Here is a 19,675-nt window from a genome sequence, read left to right as displayed (position 1 = left end):
ATTTTGGTCCAGAGACGCTCATTTGGTGCAATGATAAATTCTTTTAACCTGTTTCTTGATTTTTATTACATTCAACCATAGTTTAATGAAGATTGACATCATTAGATTTAATGTGTATATTTTATTTTACTTGTTATAGGTTTCCATTGAATTATGGTAATAACTTAATTTTAAACCTTGTTTTCTACTGTACGTATTCAGTAAATGGCGCTTGGCCCACTATGGTTCTGAACCCTTCAAATAACTTAAATTATATTATATTATATTATATTATATTATATTATATTATATTATATTATATCAGAAGTTACTGTAATAACATTATAGCATTATGTCCATCTAGAGAAACTACACTTTCCAATGGTGAAATAATAATTAATTATACAAATCGGTTAATTTACCATCCGATATTACTTCATAAAAACACAGAAACATTCTCTGTAGGCTATCTTTCATAGCTTTCGATTGTTGTGTCCAAGGCCCCTTATAGACGAAGTCATTTGTTTTTTAATTCATTACACGGCCTTAGATGGCAGTTATTTTAATTTTAAAACTCATTTATCTCATTAAATATCAGTCCTATCAAAATTTTTCACGAGTAAAACTTATCGCAAATTATTTTTAAAGAAACTTTTGTTATGTAATATTTTTTCACAAAAATCAATAATAAGCTAGATATTTCGATTTATTTAATTCAGGCCCCCTTATAACTCCCCTTTCAAATAATGTATTTTGAATGTCATATAGCCTAAAATCTAAGTTACAAGGAACTTAATTTATATTCCAATTTTCATCGAAATCCGTACAGCCATTATCGCGTGAAAAGGTAACAAACATACAGACAGATAGACATACATACAAACAAACATTTCAAAAAAGCGATTTTCGGTTTCAGGGTGGTTAATTATATATGTTAGAACCAATTACTTTTGGAAAATCGAAAATTACCAGAAAAATTTCGGCTACAGATTTATTATTAGTATAGATAGTGTTGCTACATAGCTAAAAAAAATGAGAAAAACCTTCTACTACTAGACATATTCTGAGATTGACATCATTTTCGATATTGAATTTACATTTTCCGAAATTGAAATTAGCTTTTCCGAAAGAGAAGCTAAAAAGGTACTGTTCTTACTTAAAAACGAAATATTAGCATTTTATTTTACTTGGTTATTTAACGACGCTGTATCAATTACGAAGTTATTTAGCGCCGATGGGATTGGTGATAGTGAGATGATATTTGGCGAGATGAGGCCGAGGATTCACCATAGATTACCTGACATTTGCCTTATGGTTGGAGAAAAGCTCGGAAAAACCCGACCAGGTAATCAACCCTAGCGGGATTCGAACCCGCGCCCGAGCGCAACTCCGAATCGGCAGACAAGCGCCTTAGTCGACTGAGCTACGCCGGTGGCTATATAACCTAATGTTGCTACATAGCTGAACAAATTTATAAATACCTTCTACTACTAAATTTATTCTATTCTGAGATTGACATTATTTTCGATATTGAATTTACATTTTCCAAAATTGATGTTAGCTTTTCCGCAATGAAGTTTACTTTTTCTGAATATGAATTAATTATTTCTGAAACTGAGGTTAGTTTTTCCGAAAGAGAGGATAAAAAGCTACAGTTTTCACTTAAAAACGAATTATTAACTTGATGAGATGTATGTGTATTACACATATATTTCTACGGAGTGTAAAAGAAATGTGAATTACTAGTCCTAACTATATAATTTTTGGTTTTACGAGGATCGTTCCGAAAATATTGCTTCCTTTTTTTTAAACCTATAACGTCTGAGCCGGATGTTAGTGACACTGTAGTAAAGGTTGAACCTTCACGCTAATGTCCTCTTATTTAGATTGTCGTGCGACAGATAGTGGCAGCAGGGCAATCTATCAAAATGGCATCTGACATAGAGGTGCTTAAGAAACAGAGATGTGTTACTGAATTCTTCACTGTTAAACAAATTGCACCCATTGACATCATAGATGATTGCTGAATGACGTATTGAGACCATACAGTGGAAGCGAGCACAATAAGGCCGTGAGTAGTGCGTTTGAACAGTGACCAAAATGTCAGTCTTCTAGGTTAGGCAGGGTGTGATTATTTTGAATGCCCTGGAGCCTGGAGAAACTGTCAATTCTGGCTAAGCCGAAAACCTGAATTTCCAGAATCAGGTCAGAGACGAAAATCTTTCTCTTGCGACGCGATAAGGCCACACCAGTTTCGCGACCACAGAGAACGTTGCAAAATTTGGCTGGACTGTCCTATCACAACCACCGCATAGTCCGGACTTGGCGCCTTCAGACTTCCATCTCTTTGAGACTATGAAAGGACTACGCGGGCAGCAACATTTTCCAGACAAGGATGCTGTCATCGTAGCTGTAACAAAGTGGCTTGCCTTTGCTAGTTCAGATTTTTACGAGCGCGGCATGCAGGCTCTTGTTCATTGCTGGCAGAAATGCATAACGAATGGTGGTGACTATGTGTATGTAGCTGAAATCTTGCTCTACTTAACAGTGTTATTATTCTCATTTAACAGTGTTATTATTCTCTGTGTAACTGTTGTAGTTTTTATGAAAATAAATAGGAAGCATTACTTTCTGAATGACCCTCGTATCTTAATTTCTTAATGCTTTGCCATCATCACACCCACAATTAGAATGATAGAATAATCACCATCGCCTTCTTTCTCTTTTTATGGCACAGAGAGTTTATTTTAATGTGCTTTTGTTCCCTACAGGCAAAGTGAATCCCACTCAGTGTGAGGCAGTGCTGAATATTGCGGCGCTTACCATTGGTAACCATGTGGGTACAACGATCGGAGGGAGTCTGGGAAACTGGGAACTCAACTTATACAAGCCCCTTATCTTCGTCAACACACTGAGATCATCCCGTCTCATCGGACACGTGTGCAAAGCATTCACGAAGAACTGCCTCAAAGATACTAGACCCAATGAGGAGAGGATCAGAGAGATGCTGGAGAAGAACCTCATGGTGGTCACGGCACTCAACCCGCACATAGGATATGACAAAGTAAAAATTACCAATCATTATTCCAATCGTAGCAGAGTTAGATATTCACAAATAGTCTAGTAGCTGAATCCGAGGTTCAAACTCGGTTGATTACGATTAATTTTATATAACAAGTGTCCCAAGCATAGATTCCTTCGGAGGAAGAAGTTCCCTTTTTTCTTTCTACTGGCAAGGTTTTTATTATTAATATGTAAAGCGCCCAATGGGCAAAAATACAGAGCGAGGATACTCTAATGTGTGAGAGATCCTGTAAAGTGTACACTGTCGCAATACAAACTAAATATATTTTTGTCTCTCATATGTCGCCCACACTGCACACTTTCCTTGCTGTAGGCTGTTATGGATTTGGTCCTTTCTTTGCACTACCGTATGTGATACTTCCCACATTCTCTGCCGCATAGTTCACACACACACATTCATAGCTTGAAAATGCATATCTTGTGATGAAGCCGTGGATGCTGAGCCTAGTGACCACATGTCGTAGTTCATAGTTTGTTCCGGTCCAGTCTCGGTTCAGAAATGCGTCTAATGTTTAAAAGCCCTCCTGTATTTCCGTCATTTTTCTCTCCATCTTTGGAGCGTTAAGTCCCATGCTGTTGTTGCTGGTAGCTGGAGATCATACCTCAGATCCTCTAAGAAGGTTTCCTTTGCCATTGCATATACTAGTCTTGATGGCGTGATCCTTGAGACGCACAGAGCTTTTTTCAATAATGATGCCTTCACTTTTTCTATGTCCCCCATGTTTCGTTGTGTTAGGTGGTTCCATATCAGGGTCAGACCGTAGGTTGCTATCGGTGCAATCTTACTGCGGAAGACTTTCACGGCCGTTTCAAGGGATAAGGCTGGTTCACAATAAACCGGAAATGAGAATCGGAACGGAAACGAAAACGGTAAAATTGTTAAAATGTGTACATTTAAATGTGAGCATTCACAATTAACGAAAAGCTTGCCGGAGCCCGGGATCGGGAACGAAGAGTTGGCCAAGTTTCAACTTTGGCGTTCACGTTTCCGATCACAACCCACTAGATTCATTCTATTGCCATCTAAAAGCTATTTTGTCGTCGTATATTTTGTAGCAAGAAAACCGTGACATAACCTAAGCATTATTTTGTTCTGTGCTGTGCATCATGGAGCAAGTTTTATTTGATGAGATTCTAATATTGAGTGTTGAGGAAAATCCTCACGTTTACGATAAGCGGCGCGCCTCGTATAAAGATGAGAAAATGAAGGAGAATACGTGGCTTTCAATAGCTGCATCTTTGAACACCGATCGTAAGTGAATCATATTTTATTACTGTATTGGTTGTATTACACATTACATATTCATGCTTCAATTCAATAACTACTGTTGTGTTCGTTTTTGTTCTATTACAAATGTTTCTTCTCTAATTATTTTACTTTATGGTAGACTTAAAATAGGTTGTGATAATAAAGATGCATGGGTATATTTATAGTACCGTACATAATGAAATGTTTCAGTTGAAATTTCGTAGTTGGTTAACCTGTGTTTATGTTGGCTGCCTTGCACTCATGAGAGAATGCCATTGGTCAATTATACACAAATAACATCAGAATGCGTAATATCGACTTTACATATCGTTATTGACATGCATATCGATATGCATAGTCGTCTACGTTATCGGTTTATTGTGAATCAAAAATTTTCATTTTCACGTCCTCTGCTTCTCGTTTTTCTTCTGGTTCTCGTTCCCGGTTTATTTTGAACCAGCCTATAGCCGTAGGAGGTTTATATCGTTCATGGCGAGTAGCGCCTGCGTGCGTCTTTCTTTGAGATAGATCGTGAAAGTCCCTCCGAGTGTCTGCAGCGTTATGCCTAAGGATTTGATCTTAAGTTGTCGTTATTCGACCCGACTCTACGACTGGCTCATAGACGGCGCTAGTGCCTAGAAGTGTAGACCACTTAGTTCGTCACAGACTATCCAAAGTGCACCACGGGCGCAAAAACGGATGTTACAAGGGAACAGGAGTATTCACAAAAAATCCTGTCTTGTCTGAACCACGGGCTCGAATTATAACTGAGAAATCCGTGTCGTATATACATGGTACAAAAAATAACCCTCTTCGCTATCGTTCTGAGTCCTGAGACATTTCTTGTCTTATTTTTAAAGTTCAATATGGTTCTACACTTAAAAAAAGTAACTGATCTGAGGAAAAATGCTCAAAGAAATCCTGCAGGTTACATCATCTTAATTAAATAATTTAAATTATGCCTTAAATTACTTTTAAATTTTCCTACGGAAAGATAGCCCTCAATAGTCATTGCAAGTAACTCATTCCAGTTTTATAGAACTATTTAAATCCGCCGAGTTAGCTCTGTGGTATCGTGTCTGCTTCCAGACTAACCGGACCGGGTTCGATTCTCGGTGGGGGTCATTAATTTTCTTGTAAAATCTCAAATATCTCCGCAGTGCATATGGACGAAAGGCATTTGTCACTATTGATAGTGATTAGTCCGTCGGATGGGGACGTTAAGCCTGGCGGCCCCCTTGGTGCTATTCTAAAGGAGTAGGCCACGTGCCGGCACCGGGCTTCACCTTCTCCCTTCCTCACCACCATCATCCTCACCCATACCCTACATTACACTTACACAAACACTTAACATATCACACTAGTACACAACATAACGCTTCACAGATACATATATTGCATAACATGGCCAGCCGAAGTGGTGTGCAATTTGAAAATTGGTCACAGTCTTGCCATCTATCCGAAGTATGTGGAACCCGAATCACGCAAAGTGAAGTGGGAGGCATTAGATACACACAGTTCTATTTAGGAATGAAAATTAACCGAAATCTGTTCTCTGTTGCCTAGTATTGGTTTTAAATTCATCATTACTCTTACCCTAACAAAGTGGCTTTTCATTTCCTGATGAATTGATATATCTGCCCATGCTATTTGACACATGTGGGCCTTATACAGACTAATGAAGTCAAGAAAGCAATACCAACTTTAACACAAATAACGAATAAAATAAAAACAATAAATAAACTAAAAACATTCCTAAACATAAATACTAAAACATATTAACAAATTAAATGTTAAACCAATATAGGCTAGATTAAAATTTTCTTAAAACAATAAAATAATATGCAGCATAATCTAGTTCGCCTTCGTATATTTCTAATAGTTTATAACTTATCTGTAGTGCTCGGGAAAAGTGACACAAGTCAGTTTCCACAAACCTTTTTTGATAATTTGACAAATTACAGAACATCTGTTCGCTTGGAAACAAAATACATAGATATTGCTCCCAATACAATAATTCATACAGAAAAAAATCAAATCGACATAAACCAGTGTAAGTTGTCAATAAATTATTAAAAAAGGTTTGTGAAAACTGACTTATGTCACTTTTCCCAAGAACTGTAAATATGTAGCCCTAATTCTTTAAAAATTTCCTCGCCATGTTCACTTTTTATGGGTTTCATTCCCAACAAAAATACAGGTGTTAAAAAAAAGTATCATATATTTTAGGAGGCGATAGTATGCATCAAAACAAGAAAATAATATCTAATAAACATGGGTCCTCCAACACCTACTTTCTGAGATCTGAACACTTGTTCATAGGAGGTGCTCAATGCGACGTCCATTTGTGGCAATACAATTTTCTGCCCTACAATACAGCAGACTGCCAGATAATTATACCGTATTTGACACACCGGCATGGAATACTGATACGTCGCAAGGAATACTGAAAACAAAAGTTCGGTTGCGGATATGAGAAGGGTTGAGCAGAGATGGTGTTGTGAATTTTGGTAATCAGCATGTGTAGGCTGATGAAAATCCTCATACAGTTGAAGAAACAAAGCATCAGCACCTATCTTAATCAACGTATGGGCAGACGTTCTTGGCGATAGATTAAGGGCCATACGTGCTTCCACAGAGATTAACTGGAACTCGTTATCAGGACTTTTTTATTAACATATTGCTTACCTTGCTGGAGTACGTGCCATGTCAGCAAAGACAACAGATGTGGTTCATGCACGATGACGAACCAGTACATTTTCTCCGCAATGTGAGTGAACACCTGACGCTTACATTTCAGGACCGAGGATTGATCGGAGAGGCCCCACACCGTGGCCTGCTCTAAATATCCTAAACTTTTCGCTATGGTTAATTTCAGAGTGCGTGATTCCTTACGCCGAAGGGCAGAGGAATGCATTGCCATGAATGGACGTCACATTCAGAACCTCCTATGATCAATGTTCGGATCTCAGAGAGTATATGTTGTAGGATTCATGTTTATTAGACATTATTTTCTTGTTTTGATGCATACTATAATCTCCTAAACTATTGGATACTTTTTAACACCCTGTAGGCACGTAGATACTGAATATACAGAAAATATGTCAAATAATTTATAAGAAATTTCTTTCCATAGCCAGGTGGCATGTTCAAAAACTTCTTTGATATCAGAGGTGCAGAAATAATGTATTTGCGAGAAAATTTCGAAATTGATATTTTGTCCTTTTTCATTCCTTTCTCTTTATAATTAATAGAATAAGCATGTAAAAACGCTGAGCAAGTGATTGCTAAGCTCAAAATATCAATTTCTGTGCGATGGAGATGCATCACCTCTTTTCTGTTGGATAGTGAAGCCGAGTTCTCTTAATCTCTAATAGAAAATACTGTACTTTACTTAGGCTATAACCGTAAGTAATTATATTTTCATTTTTCAGGCCGCGAAAATTGCAGTCATGGCGCATAAAGAAAATTTTACACTCAAAGAGGCAGCCACAAAAGAAGGAATATCTGAGGCTGATTTCGACAGATGGGTAATACCGGAGGAAATGACGCGCTGCACCGATTATACTAAACGGAAAAGGGCTATTTGTGGTAAAAAGGAGGAAAAGAAAAAGAAGAAATCAGTTTGTGATGGGAAAGAAAAGAATAAGATGAAATCAGTTTGTGATGGGAAAGAAAAGAAAAAGATGAAATCAGTTTGTGATGGGAAAGAAAAGGAAAAGAAGAAATCAGTTTGTAATGGGAAAGAAAAGAAGCCGAAAAAATCAGTTTGTATACGGACAGAGAAAAAGAGAAGATCAATTTGTGAAAGAGGGGAGAAGAATAAAAAGAAAGATTCTGTCTGTGATAAAAAAGATAAGGAAACTAAATCATTTTGTGACACAAAAGAAAAAAAGAAGGAGAAGAGATCGAAGTGCGATGTAAAACATGAACCGAAAACAAAAGTAGTTTGTACCAAGCAGAAAGTTGAAGAAATATGTCCAAAAATCCCAGAAATAACGGTGCAGAAGAAACCTTCCATTTGTGGGAAGCAGCAGAAAAAGAAATACAAATTAGAAAATGCATGCGAGAAAAGTAAATCCAAACAGGAAAAGAAAAGGAAGTGCTACCCAAAGTCACAGAACAAACCTAGTAATAAGACGGAAGATAAATGTAAAAACAAAAAAGGGAATTTGTGATGAAAATTAGTTCATGTACAAAGATAATCATTGGACTGCAGCATTTCAAGCTCCTGTGGCTCTTTCAGTGTATGACGTCTTAAATTCAAGTATTTAATGTAAACTTAGCTAGTATTCTTCTGTCACAGCGTCACTGTTTCTTTGACTTCAAGTTTTATTCACACCGAACAATGAAATGAAATATTTGCTACAGAAGTTTTACAATCGAAAATATTTAAGAATACCCTATACACAACACATTTTATAAACATATTTGTTATAATATACGTAATTACAACAATTTTAATGCATTTTAAGTGCATGGTCCGGCAGTTAGTTCTGACGAATTTCTTCAGCATGCTGTTCTAAAGTTCCTGTAAGGTCTAGAAATATCAAAATAACACATATGGCTTGAGCAATCAAATTTATTTGGATGTTACGCTATAACTTTTGAAAATTACACATTTCAAATATCCCCTCCGTATCTTATAATTTGCTGGAATTGTAACCAATAAACCTGGGGCTTGTGCCTGTATCGTTTTCTTCAGATCCTGAATGCAGTGTGGTCTGGTTTGAAACACTCTTTCTTTGAGCTATCGTCATGAAATAAAATGAGCAGCTGTAAAGTCTGGGGATCGAGCTGGCCAGTTGATATCGCCAAACCGAGAAGTAAGCGTACAGAGAGAAGATTTCTGCAGCGTGTCTATGCCAGCATGGACCGCAGCGCGGTCTTGTTGAAACCAATTGTCCATGTTTAGTGCGTCTCTCAATGTCCATAAACATTTGGCGATACCTTTCATCATTCACTGTAATAATTATCTTAATTTTTATCTTGAAAAAAGTAGGGTCCAATGAAGACTCTAGGAGAAATGCATATCATACGCTCACTTTTTCATTGTGTCTTGGCTGTTCATGTAATGCAGTGCATGTTGTTATTCTCATTGCATTTTACAGTTCCGCAAAACTCGTCAGAACCAACGTGTCATGAACAATTTCCGAATGAGATCATAAGACATCGAAGGGAGCGCTTGATAATCTATACTAATAATAAATCTGTAGCTGAAATTTTTCTGGTAATTTTCGATTTTCCAAAAATAATTGGTCCTAACATATATAATTAACCACCCTGAAACCAAAAATCGCTTTTTTGGAATTTTTGTTTGTATGTCTGTCTGTCTGTCTGTATGTTTGTTACCTTTTCACGCGATAATGGCTGAACCGATTTCGATGAAAATTGGAATATAAATTAAGTTCTTTGTAACTTAGATTTTAGGCTATATGGCATTCATAATACATTATTTAAAAGGGGGGTTATAAGGGGGCCTGAATTAAATAAATCGAAATATCTCGCTTATTATTGATTTTTGTGAAAAATGTTACATAACAAACGTTTCTTTAAAAATAATTTGCGATAAGTTTTATTCCTTGAAAAATTTTGATAGGACTGATATTTAATGAGATAAATGAGTTTTAAAATTAAAATAACTGCCATCTAAGGCCGTGTAATGAATTAAAAAACAAATGACTTCGTCTATAAGGGGCCTTGGACAGCAACAATCGAAAGCTATGAAAGATAGCCTACAGATAATGTTTCTGCATTGCTATGAAGTAATATCGGATGCTAAATTAACCGATTTGTATAATTAATTATTAATTCACCATTGGAAAGTGTAGTTTCTCTAGATGGACATAATGCTATAATGTTATCACAGTAACTTCTGAGTGAATCGAGGACAGGTAAGATTAAAATAGATTCTTATGTTCAGAAAACTTGATAGGCTATTCTGTATATTCGTTTCCTGTATTTCCTAAATTAATTTTTATGACCAAATGAGTGGTCTCTGGATCAAAATGATCGCATTTTAATTTTTTAATTCAATTTAAATTAAGTAACATAATAAATTATTTATCCTTCTATCAAACACGAATGTTCCCTGGATCAAAGTCCTATTTTAATTATATAATTACTTTATATTTATTTCTAACGGGTGCAGCGGAGCGCACGGGTACGGCTAGTAAAAAATAAGAATATGCCAATAAATGATATTGTCCAGACCATATTTTGATATTTCTAAACTTTTGTGGAGCTGGCAACCCTACCCTATTATCTCTTGGCTTAGTGTTCTAAAGTGACTGTGTTTATGTTTAATCAACGGTCCTTAACTCTTGAAATTCATCAGAACCCATTGTCGGACCCTGTATATGCTTACTTTCTCACTAGACTTTTCAATAACTTTTACGAAAATATATTTCATTTTAATTTCTAATGTCTGTAAATTCTGCTTTCAGGCATGACCTTTTTTTCTTTCACTCTATTTACAGAATTTTCTCAGAAATTACTAGACTGATTCTGTCCACATTTAATAAATTTATACAGTAAACCCATATATACTGTAAAATACAGCGTGCATCAGAACTTAATACAAAAGCTATGACAAGTGGTTGGGGATACCGAGATAAGATCTTATTGACAAACAACATTATGTTTGGAGACGTGTCATTTCCTCGCTTCACCATAGGCAAATTATTACAAATAGAGTTACAAACTGATAAAAAAAAAAACATTATAAGTTTAAAGAATGTTTCTTAAATTTACACAAGTTGTTAGAAGTGTCTTCTGTCCACCTGCAAGCAAAACTCACAGTAGGCATTATGCATTGCCTCATACCAGAAGTACTACGAATCATTGTTGCTCATGTGACGAAAAACATTCTGGTCTTTGACCGTCATAGCGTAGCACAACATACCGATAAGGCTTGTTAAGATGAAGATCGTAAGATGGATTGACTTCTGCGACTGAGAAATCAGTCTAGCAGGATCAATCCATCTCTGGAGGATTTTAGCATCAAGGAAAATTACGAACATTATTGCAAAAATTAGGTACACAACTATCGTTCTAATATTAGGTCATTCGAATGTCACTTCAAAATTCAAAGCATTGTAAATATTACATATGAGGTACAAAGAAACAAAACCTTCACAGATTTCGAAAACCAAAAAGGGTTTCCGTTTGTTATTCTTTATTTTGTGTAGTCAGAATTTTGTTGATTAAGCCATTACTGAATTTATTAATATTGCTACAAAGATTTGTAAGTTTCACGTCACTGTTCTGAAAAAAAAATTAGGGTATCGCTCCTCCAATGCTATTATGACACAAATAACAATGTTTCTCAAGGTCTAAGTGAATTTAGAGCATTTAACATTTCAAGAGAAGGCACATGTTCCATTCGTAATTACCGGAATTTGATCAGGAGGTTTGGAGAAAATTTTCTGTTGCTCTTAAAAATGAAATCAAGAAGAGAAAGGTAATCAGTGAAGACAGTGTTTGCTGAAGTGCTTCAGACAAGTAATGAAATAAGTAAAAATAATGATTAAGGATGGAATTAGTAGTGCTAGTGAAGTGTCCAGACGTCATCAAATGAATTATAGTACAGGTCTTTAGAATGTTAAGAAAACAGTTTAAATTTGTAACATTATGAACAAAATCTATTGCTCTCACTGAAACTCAGTGGCAAACAGAAAATACATGATTTTGCTTTTTGTTAACAGGGATTCAATTTAATAACCATTACTGAAGAAAGTTTTCTAAACAGACGAAGCACATTTATTTCTTAATGGAGTTATAGCGTAAATACAGACTTTGGTGTGAATATGATACCCAGATTTTAATTCAATAAGCTCTTCAGGATTTAAAAGTCACTAGGCCTATATAGTGTGACTTCACTTCGCAATTTCTCATTGGCCCATATTTGTTCGATGATGACAATAATGCAATGAAACCATCGCAATAGCTAAATGGGGAGAGCTACTACAGTATGATATAGAATTTATTCACCCATAAACTGAGGAATGTTGACCTGGAAAATATCATCTTCATATAATATGGCGGACACCCCTGCAATACAATTAAACCCATCTTTTTTGTTTTAATTGGTTATTTTACGATGCTTTTTCAACTGCTACGGATATATGATGTCTTAATGAGATGAAGGTGATAATGCCGGCGAAATCAGTCCAGGGTCCAACGCCTAAAGTTACCCAGCATTTGCTCTTATTGGGTTAGGGAAAACCTCGGATGAAATCCCAAACAGGTAACTTTCCCCAACCAGGATTTTAACCCGGAACCGCTCGTTTCATGGTCAGGCGTACTAACCATTACTACACAGCGGTGGACTAAAAGCATCGTCGACGATCATGACATCAGTAGGCACTTTTCGACAATATGACCGCCACGACCTCCAGATCTCAATCTGGGCGATTGTGATTGTGAGGTTACCTTAAAGAACGAGTTTTTGTCGCACACCCAACAATCCTACAGCAGCTGAATGACGCAAGATATTAGGTGAAATTCAAAACATTGTCCATAAAATACTGCACATGGTGTCTCTGGAAGATTGGTGTTCAACAAGAGAACAGCTGATATTCCCAATGATTTATATTCAATATAACTTCAAATATTAGTACGAGTATATTTATATTCACAGCATTCCCTTGTACACTCCAGTAAATTTTCTTGGCGATTTTTGACCCCAGTACACATTTTATCGCTAAACAAAGCTGAGTGAAAAGTGTTGGAATGCGTTGTCTTTCCTTCAGCCATGCCTCAACATCTTCCCCCATTGGTGACTTTTCTTTCAGGGGTTATCTTTACGAAAAGGTACACGAAGTGAAAATTCGCGACCTTCAAAATTTACGAACCCAGATGGAGGAAAAGTGTCGTGAAATTACCGCCGACATGCGGCATCGCATCGTAATTAACATGAAGTTCCCCCTTCAGTCATGTTTGGAAATCGAAGGAGATAATACTGAACATATTTTATGATTTAGCCTATGATGTGGAGCTTGTCGAGAGCTCTATACAATAAATTTCTGTTTGATTTGAAAACTGTATGACAATGTTATTTTGGCAAAAATTTTGGAAAATAAATAAGAAATTATACAACGCCCATTATTAGTATGGAATTAAAATTATTTTCCTCATTCTGAATAAGAGTTACACACAAACACTCGGAAAAATTTACGAGGTTGGAAGCAAGTTAATGGTTTATTAATATACGGACAACCCTATGCAGCGTAAAACTCTTCAATAATCAATTGAAAGGTACTGAACAAACGGTAATGTTGACTTCTTCTCCTTCCCACACTCTGATTTATATATGGCACTTGTAAATTTAACGATCGTTTGTATTCCAGTGTTGTCATAATGGTTAGAAAGTGCATGCACCAAAAGCCAATAATACCATCCAGTGTATTATACCATAATGGATGTGTGGTCCGTTGTAAGGGTTTCTAGAAGTACCTAGTAAAAAGACTCAGAAATCTAACAAAATATAACTGCCTCAAATGGACTACAGAATGCATGCTGTAAACCGTATTCTAATGTGTTAATGGCATATAAGACCGGTAGCGATATCAAAACGAAATAATAACAATATTTGTTAACTGCCAGCACCGTTACAACGTGCCAGAGCGCGGTTTGCAAGATACATGCTCCAGTCTGTGTGACTCAGTTATTTGTTCTTATGAACCAGACATAAAAATCCTCCCAACGGCCAATATATTACACTCGGTGACTTTTAGTTCATGAACAACAACTTCTTAATCCTATTAATGATCTAAAACCAGTACTCTTAGAAAACTTTCAACAATAATTAGTTTCTTTGTTACATTAACCATTTCAAATACCTAAACTGTTGCTCCTGTACGCGCTATTCCAGGCAGAACTCAAGACAATAACCACTGTAGGCGATGCCACAGTGAGGTTGAAACTTGGGCTCATGTCTTGGGTTCATGCCCATTTGGCGAAAGTCTTCGTAACAGCAGACATCACAAAATCAGGTCTGTAATCGCAACATGCCTTCATGCCTTCAGTCCAATGGCTACACTATCTATGAAGAAGTCCATGGAATATCGTATAGTCATAGGCGTATTGATATTATAACATTTAAATCTGGAGAGACAAAAGGTTATATTCTGGATCCGACCATCAGATTCGAAATGCATGAGAATCAACCTGAGGAGGTTAATCTAGAGAAAAGGTGAATTTATGAACCCACCATCTCTTATTAAAAAGCATCATGTAAATTCAGGGATATAGAAGTCATCGGATTAATGGTGGGCGCAAGAGGGACCATAACAAAACAATTTGTGTCATTCTCTCATAAATTTGGAGTCCCAACAACAAAAATTAAGGAAATTTTTATTATAGCTTTGAAGGGTTCTCTGAAGATTTTACGGCGACATTTTAATTTCAATTCAAATTACAGTTTAATTTTCTTAGTCCATTTTTATATCTGTATTTTTTTAAATTTTCATTCTGTGAAATATGACATTTTTCATGTCATTTTAAATGTTACTGTTTCTGGGCTGCCCTCAATTCAGTGTCATGTATTGTATTTATATTTTAATTAGAAATGATCTGTATAGCGCTAAATGCGCTGATCGATCAATATAGTATTAAAAAAATGTAAGTTTAACATTCATTGGCTATGGCAACCTCACCAAGATCAGGAAGAAAATTAAAAGTTCCTGATAAGATTCTTCAGACAATTGCAGCTACCATTTTAAAATCTTCATTGAACATCATCAATCACCATCTCTATTCATCTTTATAATATTGAATGTATATTATTTATTTTCAATAAATTTTTAGACTGCCTCCGTGGTCTGTTGGTCAGCATGCTGGCTTCCAGATCAGGAGGTCCCGGGTTCGATTCCCGGGCTAGGCTCTCGGTGAATTTTTCTTGAAGAAGAGGAATTCCCTGGGTGTCTAGAGTCTGGAAATTTGTATGATTGTGAGTGTGCCGGGTTAATATAAATTAACCAATCATCACAATATAAAAATACGTCAGGACTGTCGCTGGGCAGTAACCTGAACACACGTTTCAGCGTCACATTGTTGACAAGTAACTCCATCTGTTAGCACAACCATAAAGCATCTAATAGATGCAATAGAGTTACCAACAACGAAAAAAAAAAATAAAATAAATAAATTTTTATCGTTTTGATAGCTACCAAATCTTGTCGCAGAACATTCTTTTTTCTTTATGTATTTTTAACATTAATTTAAATTTTCTTTTTTGTTCATTTGAATTGATTAGGATGCCGATATTTTAAATCCAAGATTTGGACGGCTATCATTTCGATGATAAAGTTACACATCTATTTTAACCCTTATAGAGAACCTCAGATATTCTATTACTTTTAAATTGTGGAATTGTAATGCATATTTTAAATTTTGGATTTGTAATGTAGCTATAATATTTTAAATTGTGAATTTGTAAGGTCTTGTTAATGTTAATATAGGCTACTCTCAAGCAAATAGACCAATCCTCGGACCCTTAAATTGGCAAAACTTCATTTCTCACACTAGTTCATTAAACCGTGTCGGACTGTAAAGAAAACACACTATCCCAATGTCCATATTTTATACTATGTTGTACAATATTATAACATTGTGAAATTTCGGTTAAATTTAATTTCCCTAACAATTTTTTCTATTTTTCTATTAAAATTATAGCATACTAGTGGCTTGTGCAGCAAATGCTGCAAACTAAGTCCATAAGAAATTAAAATAAAAATTATTCAGATTTATTTTCAATGAAGAATACCAGACATTTTGAAAGTTATTTCCTTCCATAATAATGAAACATACTTCCTCTGAAATTTTTTTGTGCCAAATACTTTTCCTTGAACCTATCCGTCTTCAGTTCTTGAGTTTCAATGCAAAATCGCAAGTAACAATGTCAGGACGATCAGCGAGTTTTTCATGTGGGAGTACTGAAGTAGGTATTTCAGGTCATTGCGGATTGTAGGTGAAAGTTAAGAAAATGTAAGGTTTGTCATGCTTTGAACAAAAGACTTAGCATTTTGGTATAGCTGCTGCATGTTTCCTGAACTACCCTGAAATGTAGAGGGCAGAATCACTTTTTCCCACTAAGAGATCTTGCTGAGGTGATCAAGAGATTACAAAATCTTGTTGTCCTCTTATTTTATAAGTAATTAATACCTTTTGGTCTTTTCTTAGGAATTGTAATTTTTGCGCTTCCTCCAGACAATACTGATCTACCAAATGCTGCTGGATTAATTTGTGTACCAATGAATGTTATCCCGTATATTTTCTGTAATATAGGCTGTTGTGAGGAATCTATTTCTGAGATGCGGAAAATGAGACGAATGATATGTCAGAGTTGTAGAATCTTATATGCGCCCTAAATAAAATTGTTCATGTAAATCGTTAGCAGTTTCAGTATTTCATTCGTTGCTGGTTGCGGGAAATAAACTTACTCATCACGGTAGCAAGAAGTGAAATGACATGCTATTTTCCCTTCAACAAAATATGCTTGGCAGCGATCACAAATCTAATCTATTAAACCAAAGAAATATTAAATTAATTTTTATACAGTCTAAAGACGCAGCTAAAATAGGAAGCATGACTTAATTACTACCAAACAAAAATGAGAGAATCAGACATCATATACATATCTATACCACACTGCCATTAAAAATATGAAAAAGACCCACACTACGTGATTAATAACTACAGAAGTATTTCATTTTTAATAACAATATTGTTATCTTACGTAAGTTTTATACTTTTCAGTAACATATATACAGCCATTACTCAGTAAATTATAAAAATGAAGATCTAATATAAAATATTCTTTCTCTGCGTCTACTTACTTAAAGCTCCAAAAGGTTTCACTTTCATATCATCAGTATATCATTATGTGTTGCATTAACTATAATAATATTTCATTTTTAATGGTAATAATGTCATCAAACATTCTTAAGTTTTGTAGTTCTTAATATCCAATACACAGCTGTACTCAGAAAACTACAGACCAGAGAATCAGACCTGTAAATTATTTTTATACGTTATCAAAAAATTACACAAATGAAGATCGACATATTGACATTATGCTGTGACAGAATCTGAGCCATCTGAACTCTATGTCAGCAATCCTGTAGTTCATGCCTTCGTGTAATAGTCTATTGTCTATTACAGTGTGTGTTTTGTTTTATTATGATATGCAATTAATTGGTTCTCAAAACTGACGAAAGGTGGATTTTGGAAAATAGGAAAATGATGTAGGAAAAAATGACATTTTACTGAAAACTACTATTTTTCTGAAAAACTTTGGGTTCCAAGCTTCAAAATGAGGGATCATTTATTGAAATCCGTTCAGCCGTTTTCCCGTAATTTCCATTACCAGTTCAAATTACATATATAGATAGCCTATTAATCCTATAGGATACTTTGTGAATTTAAGGGTTAAGGATACCAAGCTCACAAAATAAAGCGATATTTGGATCACTGTGCGAAATATGTTAACAATCATGAAATATACCGTAGCCCTTCTATCGCAAAAGCTACGAAATACTGTACACACCGAAATATTGTTCAATATTTTTAAAAACATCAGTGTAACTTTTTTCAGTCCATGTGTCAATCATTGGTAACGCCAATATTTCTGAAATCATTCTATGGATATTGCTTAGACTCACTTTTACAATACTTATGGCTACAGAAAAAAAGATCGATTGCTGTAGCCGACTGCAGCGAAAACTGAAGAATGTTCTTTATAACATGTTCCCAACCTTTGCTGCAGTATATTATGCTCGGAGGCTATATTTTAAAGCGAAGAGGTTTGGAGAGAATTAATATAAAACTGCAATGAATTTGGTGGGAATTGTTTGCACGAAGTGTGGTTCCCTACATTTCATGTAGATGGTGAGAGGGGCTTTTCTGCACACATGCAAATACACATTTTCGTACGGACAGTCTATAATCCATACTTAGTTTATATTTTGGCGATTTTGATAATTAATGTGTATAAAGAAAGAAAAAGTAACGAAACATTTTATAATAAACATAACATAACAACACAATTAAGTGACGATTTACTTCACGAAATACCTACCGAATTGTCAACTTATTTCAAGAAAATTCCACCGAAATATTGACACGTTTAACACAAAATCACCCATTCTACTTCACCAAAAAATACCGTCCCTAACTATAAATAGCTACTCGTAATGGAGTCATTGTCGGTTCAGGAAAGAATTCGAAAATAAATCCTGCCCACATTCCGTTTACATTAATTTTCACGAAATAATGATAAAGTGTCAGCTAACAGTATTTCTGATAAATATGCTGCTTCGCTTGGCTTCGAGGTCTCGACAAAGAATATATCCTTTCAATGAATTAGCTTTGCATTGGTCCATATGCAGTACATACGATGTTTGTACAAGTCCGACTGGAGGCCCAGATGACATTCGTGAACCCGATGCTGACAGGCAGTTGATTCTGCCTTAGCCCTAAAGAGCGAGGTCTCATCTCCAGTCTCGTAATCTGTTTACTATGTATTGTATTTTTTGTTTAGCATAACTGATGAATTGTATGTACTGTAAATTGAATAGTATACTGTATAGGTCAACTGATGAATTGTTTAAGCTTATAAATTGAATTAATCTACTTCATATGAATTGTATAGCTTAACGAAAATAAGTTTGTAAATTGAACTAATTTGATTGTATATGTTTGTATAGTTTGGCTGATGAATTGTATATGTTCTTAAAATGATTACTAGTCTGTGTAGCTCTACTGATGAATTGTATATAGACCTACTGTAAATTGAATGGTAATATGTATAGCTCAACTGATGAATTGTTTATGATTATAAATTGAATTAATCTACTTGATATTAATTGCACAAATTTGTATAGCTTAATGAAAGTATGCTACTTTGTATTGTATATATTTGTATAGTTTTGGCCGATGAATTGTATATGCTTTAAATTGAATAGTAATCTATATTGCTCTACTGATAAATTGTTTGTGTTTGTAATTTGAAGTAGTTTGCATGATATGTATTATCAATTTCTGTATATCACAACTGGTTGAATTGTTTATGCCTTAAATTTAATTAAATTGTTTTGTATTATAATATAGCTCAACTTATGAATGATCGTTTGCGTTTGTAAATTTAATAATCTCATTGGCTTTGTATTGTATACTTTTAGTAGAGCCATCGATGTAGCTCAGTCGGCAGACTCGCTGGGCTGCTCATCCGGAGCTGCGTTCGGGCTTGGGTTGGATCCCCCTTTGGACTTTGGTTTCTTCAGAGGTTTTCCCCAGCCGTGGGACTGAAGCCGGATGGTCTATGGCGAGTCCTTGGCATCAACCCCTTTGATTTGATTACCC

General features: G+C 35.4%; 1 protein-coding gene across 1 annotated transcript in view; it reads left to right on the top strand.

Moving 5' to 3' along the window:
* Positions 1–9,484, top strand: part of LOC138698867 (fumarate hydratase, mitochondrial-like) — a 60,142-nt gene extending 50,658 nt beyond the window's left edge. The window contains exons 6-7 of the mRNA XM_069825074.1: positions 2,751–3,043; positions 7,747–9,484. Coding sequence (XP_069681175.1) covers positions 2,751–3,043; positions 7,747–8,490 — 1,037 coding nt within the window. The 3' untranslated portion in view covers positions 8,491–9,484. The remainder of the gene's footprint in view (positions 1–2,750; positions 3,044–7,746) is intronic.
* The last annotated feature ends 10,191 nt before the right edge of the window (positions 9,485–19,675 follow it).

The sequence above is a fragment of the Periplaneta americana genome, chromosome 4 (genome assembly GCF_040183065.1).
Source record: "Periplaneta americana isolate PAMFEO1 chromosome 4, P.americana_PAMFEO1_priV1, whole genome shotgun sequence".
NCBI lineage: Eukaryota > Metazoa > Arthropoda > Insecta > Blattodea > Blattidae > Periplaneta > Periplaneta americana.
The sequence above is the reverse complement of the archived record's forward strand: the minus strand, read 5'-3'. Positions and strand labels throughout refer to the sequence as shown.